This window comes from Candoia aspera, chromosome 2, assembly GCF_035149785.1.
Source record: "Candoia aspera isolate rCanAsp1 chromosome 2, rCanAsp1.hap2, whole genome shotgun sequence".
In the NCBI taxonomy this organism is placed as follows: Eukaryota; Metazoa; Chordata; class Lepidosauria; order Squamata; family Boidae; genus Candoia; species Candoia aspera.
The window spans coordinates 95,023,790-95,033,646 of record NC_086154.1 but is presented as its reverse complement, the minus strand read 5'-3'; the positions used below and the strand labels follow the sequence as shown (position 1 = coordinate 95,033,646).

Sequence of the window (9,857 nt, the reverse complement as noted above, 5' to 3'; positions counted from 1 at the left end):
ATTAGATAGCAATTTCACTTTTAATTGGACTTACAGACCTTGCCAGATTCCTTTATTACCTGTGTATTATTTTGATCTGGGTGGCAAGTTTGCGCGTGCTGTTTTTAACGTACGTTTTCCAGGTTTTTTTGTGCATGCATACAACACGTTTCCGTATTTGCAAAGATTTCTGGCTTTGAAAATAAAGAAGCTGAATGTTGCCTTACATACTAAACCAGTAGCGTTATGTTACACTGACTAAGAAGTGTTTTGTTTTGAGACAGAACAAGAAGTAGGACGTTCAGTTCATGGGGGAAGGCGGGGGTAGGATCTTTTCATGAATTTATTGCACTGCGGCTCTATCTAGTATTTCCGGGACTGTAGACTGTGTGCAAAGAATGGCCACAAACTGCTTCCTCGGAGGAGGGGGCGCTCGCACATCCGCAGTGAGTAGCTCCTTCCGAGCCCTGCCTCCCGCGGCGGAAAGGACCAATCAGCTGCGCGGCTGCAGGAGGGGGTGGGCCTTGGGCGACGGCCGCCGCCAGTGTCCAGCTGAACGCGGGCAGCGGCGCCTCCGGACCAAGGCAGGAGGGATGGTCGGGTGGGAGAAAGGGCTCCGCATCCATTTTGAGCCGGGGAGCTGCTGGCTCGAGGAGGTGAGGAAGGATTCGCAAGGCCCCTCGTCCTCTCCGCTGGCTTTTCCGCGGTAAACAAAGTGGCCGCGCCTCCTCTGCGCCGCCTCACCCTTCCGGCCCGGCGGCGCCCTCCTTGCTCTGCCGGGGGCGGACGATGGCTGAGGGGGTCCCCGGGATGCAGACCTGAGTTGGCTCGCAAATCTCCGTGAGCTCGAGAGGGTTTCTTCCCGTGCCAGTGTTTATGGCAGTGTTCCCCCGGCTGGCGCTCTCTGAATGTGTTGGACCAGGACGCCCATAATCCCCAGCCAGCACTAGTTATGGTGGAGGTTTTAGGGTTTGGGGTCCAACTCAGCTGGAGGTGCCAGGTTGGGTGTGCAAGATGGCACAGCCTTGCCGACCAATTGTAAACACTGGGGAGTGAGATCTAGAGGGAGTTCTCTTTTTCCCAGTAAGTAGCGTATGGGAGGAGAATTATTAAAATAATCCATTCATACACGTGATCGTTTAATGTTGCTTGCTGTTTTAGTGAAAAATACCATATCTGTGGAGGCAAACCGTAAAACCGTAGTCTTAATGTTGCATAAAACTAAGTATCCACAGTTCCACTACTGTACGCCTAGTAAACAAATGAAAGATTGAGAAGTAATATATTTTGAATTGTCCTTTTAATTCCTAAGGTTTCTCTCTAGTGGGGCTCTATATGGACTTGGAGACTATTTCTCTTGACTAAGGTGGGATAGGTTGATATTGTATTAATCTGCATCCCCCCCTCCTCCTCCTCACTGTTTCAGTAAGAGATCCTCTACTATCTAGGTTCAGTTGCATAGCCTGAAGTAATCCTTAGTTCTTATGATCAAAAAAATTGATGGTTTTGTTAACTGTCAGGTATTTGGGCTTTTTCTACTTCAAGGACAGACTGTGTGTTTCTTGAAACTGGTCTAAGTGCTTTTTTGGGATATGAAATTCCATTAACCCTTTGTTTATCAGCTTAATTTTTTAAAGCATTTATGCCTGCTCTTAAGTTATATAGAACCCAGACAATACATATCAACAAAGGCAAGACAGACCCTGCTGTCAGACCTAGCAATCTAAAAAGACATGTCATGAAAGGAAAAAAAAAAGAAAAGAGAAAAGAACTATTAAAAAAATGCTGCTCAGTATTATTCCTTAACTTTCTGTGATTCCAATAACAATTCTTTATAAACAATTGGAATTACAATTCTATCAGCTATAATGCTGATAGAATTCCAGAAAGCAGGTGAAGGTCATTGATCAGTCGTTGAATGGAAACACTTCCTGGAAAAGTAACAAGGAAGGCAAAACTTCAGCAGGACTTTTGGTAACTGTGCTCCTTTCTGTCTTGAAAAATCTTGATAGACAAACTACTGGCTGATAGGTGAAAAAAAGTAATTTCATGTTGTTTTGCTTTTTTAAGAAAATAATCCACCTTGCAAGGTTTAAAATAAAACAGTTTTGACAGTTTAAAACAAAAAAAAAGTACATTCTTCAATTAACCCTTTTGTAGAGATCAATTTTAATAATATGGAATGAATACTTCTAAATTATAGTCATCTTCTGATACTGTTAGCCACAGTACATGAGTATGCTATTTTCAATATTTGAACTTCTTGTGCAGCACAGATTATTACTGAAGCGGCTATTTTGTGACTTAATTCCAACTAAATTTGTAAAAATACAGGATAGAGATGCATAGGAGCATGAAGCAGTTTTGGGAAAAATATTGACAATTTGATACGACTATATTTTCGTTTTACAGGAAGATGTTGATATCCCAAATAGACGTGTCCTAATTACTGGTGCCACTGGACTCCTTGGCAGAGCTGTTTATAAAGAATTTAAAGTAAATAATTGGAACGCTCTTGGCTGTGGGTACAGTAGAGCTCGCCCTTTGTTTGAACAAGTTAACCTTTTGGATTCTGTTGCTATTCACAATGTAATCCAAGATTTTCAGGTGAGAATCTTGAAAGGAAAAATATCTCATACTCTTTAGAATTGTTTATTCAATAATTTAACTGGTTTTCCTAGATACTGGCATTTCCTATCCACTGTGTAGTATGAGTATTCTGTTTTTAAACAGTTTTGACCTTATTTATATGAAATGCTTGAATTGGAAAAAAATGGTACTGCAGGGAAATAGTCTTGTACTGAATTTATTAAAAGTAAGACCATACTTCTAGAATCTTTTCTGTTACTTTTGTTGTATGTTTCAACTTCTTTGGAATGGCAAAAGAAAACGAACAGGAATCATCAGTTGGTAAACAGCCAAGGACAGTCCCTGTTTTGAATAGATAAGTATTGTATACATTCTGGTAGATCTCAGGTAAACTAGTCTTACAACAACATAATATGGAATTTAGGTAGAATGTATTTGTGCATTTAAATAGAACTTTGGTGGTCCTGTTTAAATGAACTTACTCGTATGGGTTTATTATTTCCAGCCTCATGTGATAATACATTGTGCAGCTGAGAGAAGGCCAGATGTTGTAGACAGTCAACCAGATGCTGCTGCTCAGCTCAATGTGACTGCTTCAGGAATCATAGCAAAAGAAGCAGGTAAAAATGATTGATTTGTTTTAAAAAATAGGTTACATTATTATTTTCTATGATATTCTAAGTATAGGTAGATCGACCAGTGTTGAAGAATTTCTGCCAGTTAATGTTTCATTAACGTGGTTTGGTAAAAGGGGATTGTGGGATCTGCTGATTGTTATTTTAAATAGAAGGTCTTTGGTGTGATTCAGCAAGTTTCTAAGTGGTATAATATACTGGAGAAATGAAAGCTAGATGGAATATTCCCTTAGCTACATTTAATTATGATAAATGTCTTTCTAATTTAGCTCAAGTGGGAGCATTTCTGATCTACATTAGTACAGACTATGTATTTGATGGAACAAACCCTCCATACAAGGAGAATGATGCTCCAAATCCTCTAAATCTCTATGGCAAAACTAAACTAGAAGGTGAAAGAGCAGTTTTAAAAAACAATGAAGGTAAGTTTAAATTTGGGTACATATTTTCCCTCCCCCCTTTTTATTGTTTAATAGCAGTTAGTGAGATTAACAAATAATACATGGTAATAATGCAATAAAAAGAGATACATAATTGTGGTTAAAATGAGCTAAGAAGGAAGGAGTGGAAAAATCCATATAATTTTAATACAAAAGTAGCTCAGGCCTTTAACAGCTAGACCATGTCAAAATGTATTTTGACATTGTAGCTTTATAATGATGCATTTCAGAAAATCCAGTTGCTTATTCCGCAAATTACATATACCAATATTAACCATCATGGGTTTTGTCTCACATAAAATTGAATTGTTAGTTTTACTTCAAATAAAGCATTTCTTAGACATTCAAGTATTTCATGTGCCTCTGGAGTTGTTAAAGCATCCAGGCCATATTGCGTTAACATATTTTAATTGTATATATTGCTGTTCAGCAGCTACTTATTTATCTTTTTTTGTTTTATCACACATACTTAAGTACCTCATTTTCACTATTTTTAACTTTTGTTTCTCTTGAGATACCCAACACTTAATTCCATATAACAACATGAGCAGAAGAAGATTATTACTTAGAGCCTTTTTCACTTCCTTTGACAAACATTTCCTCCCAAAAGACTGCATTCTACTGCATTTTTACCAGCACTTGCAAGTCTTAAAATTTCTCCATTTTTAACTTTAATAAACAGTACACAAGGGACACAGATTCATCAATTTTTTTCTTAGTATTTTAGTGGTTGTATTTAATTTACTGTCATGGGCTCTGTTTTCCTTTTCAAGCACAACTGTCTCAGCCTTTGAGCTTGCTAAAAGGAGAATATAGAGGGAGTGAGGCCAGTACGCTATAGGGAAGGGAAGATCTGCCTGTCCCATGTCAACTCTGCCTCCCTTCTTTCAGGAGGTGCAATAGGAGAGAGCATGGAGGCAGGCATTCTCTGTGGAGCTCCCCTCCTTTGAAACAGCTGACCCTCCAAGCAAAGAATGGCCCCCATTCTCATGGCCTTCTGGAAATTGGATAATACCTGACTCTTCTGGAGAGCTTGAAAGATTAGGACAGCTCGATTAAACCCCATGTCAAATATGTGAATGTTGCTGTAGTTACTATATAGTGGTTTTATTTTGTGTTCTGTTATATTCTGTTATTATATTGTTACTTTTGCATCCTGTCTGGAGCTTTTGGAGTGAAGAAATTTGTGACCTACAATACGTAAATAAACTAACATTGCATTGTAAACTTCTCAAAAAAAGGGAGAAATTAAAATGGTTTAGTATTGAATCTACTATCTGTAAGAAATAGCTAATGTCTTTTCCTTCAGTGTTTGAACAGAAAGGTGATTACAGTGACAGGGAGGAGGATGGTTTATAAATTATCGATCATGGGCTTTATGAAAATATTTCAGCCCTTCAAAATATAAATTTGATCGATTAGTAAACCAGGCTGGGGTAAATAGACATAATACCATAAAAGCATCTCTGTGCAGTTACAAAATGCCTGTTTGCTTACTTTTTAGTGATTGACTTTCATTGTAAATAATGCTGGGTTGGATGTGCTTACCCAGCAAGCTGTTTCCTATGTTCTTAAGGGAAAGATTTAAGGAATGGTAGAATGCTGCATATGGCCAGGTGGAAATTAAAAGGATCATATTCTGAATAGGTGGTGCATTACATAGATAATAGAAAGGGAAAGAGGAAAGACTGAAATAATAAGGAGCAGCAGCAAAGGCAACTTCATATTTTGAGTTTTTAAATGATGTCTTGTAGGTATTTCAGAACCAATTGAATTTGCAAGTTCATATTGGTAGTTTCCCAGATGTTAGTACAGTGAGAATACTGCACTAAGAAAGATTATATTGACAAAATTATTATTATAAACAAAGCTATGTAGAGTTAGTATTGACAATTGAAGTTATTCTAAGAAACATTGCTACAAGCAGTTTTGAAGCAGTTTCCAGTTTACAGCCTTTTTTTGTTGTTCATAGACCATATCTAAAATAATTAGGCTTGTCCCAGTTAAATCTGACCCTTTTCCATTTTTTCTATTGGTGTGAAGTTTACAGCAAGCTGGGCAATTGCATGGATATGCTTAGTTGATTTTGTTTAACATTTATGGCTTTTCTTTCTTTTCTCTTAGGTGCTGCTGTGCTTAGAATTCCTATTTTATATGGAGAAGTTGAAAAGTTGGAGGAGAGTGCTGTGACAGTTATGTTTGATAAAGTGCAATTCAATAACAAATCAGCCAATATGGACCACTGGCAGCAGAGGTTTCCTACCTACGTCAAGGATGTGGCCATTGTTTGCCGACAGCTAGCTGAGAGGAGAATGGTGGTAAGAACTTTCCTAAGTATATTAAATGTACCTAAATCAAGGTTTTAAGGACTGCTTCACATTTTATACATTTTACAATATATATATATATTAATAAAGGGACGCGGTGGCGCTGCGGGTTAAACCGCTGAGCTGCCGATCGGAAGGTCGGCGGTTCGAAACCGCGCGGCGGGGTGAGCTCCCGTTGCTCGTCCCAGCTCCTGCACACCAAGCAGTTCGAAAACATGCAAATGTGAGTAGATTAATTGGTACCGCTTCGGCGGGAAGGTAACGGCGTTCCGTGAGTCATGCTGGCCACATGACCCGGAAGTGTCCTATGGACAACGCCGGCTCCAAGGCTTTGAAACGGAGATGAGCACCGCCCCCTAGAGTCGGACACGACTGGACTTTACGTCAAGGGAAACCTTTACCTTTACCTTTATATATATTAATATATTAATATATATTAATATATTAATATATACTAATTAATTAATTAAAATAAATATAAAAATAAATAATGTGGTTTTCGTGATGTATTTGAGGTTTCAAGAATATATGCAGACTTTCTAAAACATATAGTAATATGTATCTGATTACATTGTAACATGAAAAGCATAATAAAGGTCTGATTAAAACATGCAGAATACTTGTACAAGAGTAAGTGGTTACAATATAATACTATATGATACTGTAGTTATTCTCAGGGTTGAGATAATAGGGAAACAGGAATCATGGTGGCAGAACAATAATGTTGTTGGAAGGACATGAAATAAATGTAGAGGTGTGTTCTGCTTCTCTGAAAAAGCTGCTATAATATAGGTTTCAAAATTTAAAAAGAAACAGGATCTCCATCAAAAAGGGCAATTTTGTCAACTCCTCCCTCCCCATGTATGTCTGTACATTCTGTATTTCCCTGCCAGCTTTGAAAATCAATGAACATTTAAAAAAAAAAAACCTGCTGTGAAGCTGTGATTAAAGGTACACCCATCTTTCAGATGTCCATTATTTTATGAAGCTTCCTACAGTCAATCTAAATGCCCTGTGTATAGGACCTGTATTCATTTAACACATAAAGCATTAGATAATTCTATCCAGGCTAAGCTTTTAATATTCAGGGAGCTCACTGAGATTTTTTTTAAAAAAAATCTTGCATCATGGTACTGCATCTTGGATTGCTAGGTTATATTTGCAACAAAAATGGTTGTAAAACAGACACAACTATTCTTTTGGACAAGATCAAGGCATTTAGTGTTTTCTAGTAACACTATTGTGTACAAAGTACCATCCAGCTGAGTTGAATTTGTGTATGCTAACTTACATTCTATAGCGGAAACAAAAATCTGCTGAGATAATGCGAAAAATATTTCATTGAGTAAACGTTGCTTCTCATATTAGTCTAAAAAGAATGGTCTCCCTACAAAGCTTGGATTTTTTTTTTCCTTCATGGAACTTTTTAGCATAGGAAAATTAAAATTAATTAAAATTGTATGTATTTGTTGCTTTTCCAAGGATCCATCCATTAAGGGAACATTCCACTGGTCTGGTAATGAGCAGATGACCAAATTTGAAATGGCATGTGCTATGGCTGATGCTTTCAATCTTCCTAGTAGCCACTTGAGACCAGTAAGTAGTTAACAGAATGAGAAAAGCTAACTTGTAGTTGATAGACATTTGGCATTTGTTTTATATTGTGCTATGAGATGTTATCCTTGAGGAACAATTGCTCTTTATCTGATGAAAACTTTGAAATTGATAATCCATTTATTTGACCCTCCTTTGGCTGTTTGGGAAACAATGTGTTTTGTTTCTGTAGTTCAAATGATAAGCTTATAACAATGTAACCCAGAAATTTCAGCTGCAATTAAGATGCTATGTGGAAAGGATGAAAAATTACTTTCTGATTCAGTTTCTCACATTTCAATAAGTGACTATCTGAATGGCCCTTTTACCCCAGCCTTTTATGTAAACAGTCACATAATAAGTGATTCCATGTAGGCAAGTGCAAGGAATTCCATGGAGCTGATCAAGGGCCTGGAAAATTAGAGAAATAATACTATCAAGTGTATCAAGTCTAGAAATGAATTCATCTATCCCTCTTCTGTCAGCCTCTAGGATCCTAGTAAAGGGGAAATGTAATAACTTCTGCTTGATTTACAAGCAAAGACTACCTTTAGAAGCACCTTCTTGTGAGAGACAAATGACTTCAGTCTCTGTATGTGTCTCCTGAATTCATAGACTAAGGCTCAGAAGTGTTTTGGCAGATAGTCTCTGGTTCCATTTTTGCACTACTAGCAGATTTCAGGATTTGTTGCTGAGTAATGAGAGAGGAAAAAATGGATTTGGGCTGGGAGAGAAAGGATTCTTAGAAATAAATGCATTTTAATATTTTTATTCTGAACAATAAGTATATTGGTCTCTGAAATTAAAGATTACAGATAGCCCAGTCCTGGGTGCTCCTCGTCCCAAGAATGCTCAGCTTGACTGTTCCCGTCTTCGGATGTTGGGCATTGGTCAACATACTCCATTTCAAGTTGGGATCAAGGAATCACTTTGGCCTTTCCTCACTGACAAGAGATGGAGACAGACAGTCTTCCACTAGCTTGTAAATATTTTAGTGTAAGTATGGTATGAGGCACTTTTTTAAAAAGGGGGAGAAAGAATAGTTTTGTATTGAGCGTTCTGTGTTTCAAGTTCAATCAGGTAAAAATATGGTCTTGCACTAGTGAAATTGTAAGAAGTGTTGGCAAAAATGAACCTTGTTTGAAGCTGTTAATACTTGTATGTTTATCACTGCCTTATCATAAATATCTAGTGATCTACACTTATTGCAGTCATCAGTAATGTGGTATGAGAATGTTTCCTCACATGCAATTTTTGTGTTTAAAATTGTTGGATAGAATCTCTTGGCATTTATTTTCTTGATTACTATAAATAAATAAATAAACAAACAAACAAACATTGTAATGCAGAACTTTAATGTTTCCAATGCAATTTGAAATTAAAATGAAAAGTACTGGAGCTGCTTTAGATATGATTAAAACATTCTAATAAAGTAAAACTTTATTTTTGTTTGGAATGAATGTGTACTTATACTTCACATGTTTTCACGTTGTGCTGCATCTTGAAACTCAAGCTTTGTATGAAACAATTCACTACCCTTTCTCAAAAATGAATGTTTTTCAGGCCTTGGGGAACCCCTGCACATTCAGGTTCAAATATAGTCCAGAAGTTACAATATTATATTTGTTTCATGTGGAGGCCTGTAGATATGCATTAACGGTGTTCTTAAACTAAAAATAAAGAACAAAACTTACCTCTTTAATGTGAAGTTGCCAGAATTTGAAATAATTTTTAAAATAAATTGTGATCTCCCAGAAAACCCCTAGTGACATCTCGTGGAAATCTCTTGTGGAAAAAAAAAAACTTAACTGTTCTTCAAAGTTGGAAGGCATTACAAGCATAGGACTTAATAGGTATTTGGGTTTTTTTAAATACAAAATGTATAGAATATACTTTTTTCATAGGTACTTCAAAATCGTTTCAAATTAGATTTTTTAAAAAAATTCTTCTACTTTACTGTATCAAGTTATAGACTCTTCAGTAGGCCCATTGCAATCTCCAGGGACTCTTAAGTATGAAATGTAACAATATAAATCAGCCAATTCTATATGGTATTTGAATATATTTCTTCTAAGAGTTCTTTCTTTATAGACTATATTAAAAAATATTTAAGTAGAGGACCTCTGCTTAATATAATATAGGACCTCTACTAATCCATTAACTCTCTGGGGTACATTTAAGGCATACATCAGGGTATCAATTATTGCTTTCACCTCAGCAAAAAGAGAGTTCTAATGTTAATATAGTTGGATAAGATAGTTGAAGATTCACTTTTGTTATTTGCTAGAACCCAA

General features: G+C 36.8%; 1 protein-coding gene across 1 annotated transcript; it reads left to right on the top strand.

The window, feature by feature from the left end:
* The first annotated feature begins 500 nt into the window (after positions 1 to 500).
* On the top strand, positions 501 to 9,019 carry MAT2B (methionine adenosyltransferase 2 non-catalytic beta subunit). Its single transcript, XM_063292456.1, has 7 exons — positions 501 to 635; positions 2,392 to 2,586; positions 3,074 to 3,188; positions 3,473 to 3,625; positions 5,768 to 5,961; positions 7,453 to 7,566; positions 8,372 to 9,019. The coding sequence occupies exons 1-7, from the start codon at positions 573 to 575 to the stop codon at positions 8,540 to 8,542; spliced, it is 1,005 nt and encodes a 334-aa protein (XP_063148526.1). The 5' UTR covers positions 501 to 572; the 3' UTR covers positions 8,543 to 9,019.
* Positions 9,020 to 9,857: the final 838 nt, after the last annotated feature.

What these genes read in the sequence shown, in the direction of transcription:
- MAT2B (XM_063292456.1), top strand. Translation starts at nt 573, where the DNA reads ATGGTCGGGTGGGAGAAAGGGCTCCGCATCCATTTTGAGCCGGGGAGC. An exon ending in TAGCTGAGAGGAGAATGGTG is followed by an intron (nt 5,962 to 7,452) that starts GTAAGAACTTTC and finishes TGCTTTTCCAAG; the next exon opens with GATCCATCCATTAAGGGAAC. An exon ending in CTAGTAGCCACTTGAGACCA is followed by an intron (nt 7,567 to 8,371) that starts GTAAGTAGTTAA and finishes CTGAAATTAAAG; the next exon opens with ATTACAGATAGCCCAGTCCT.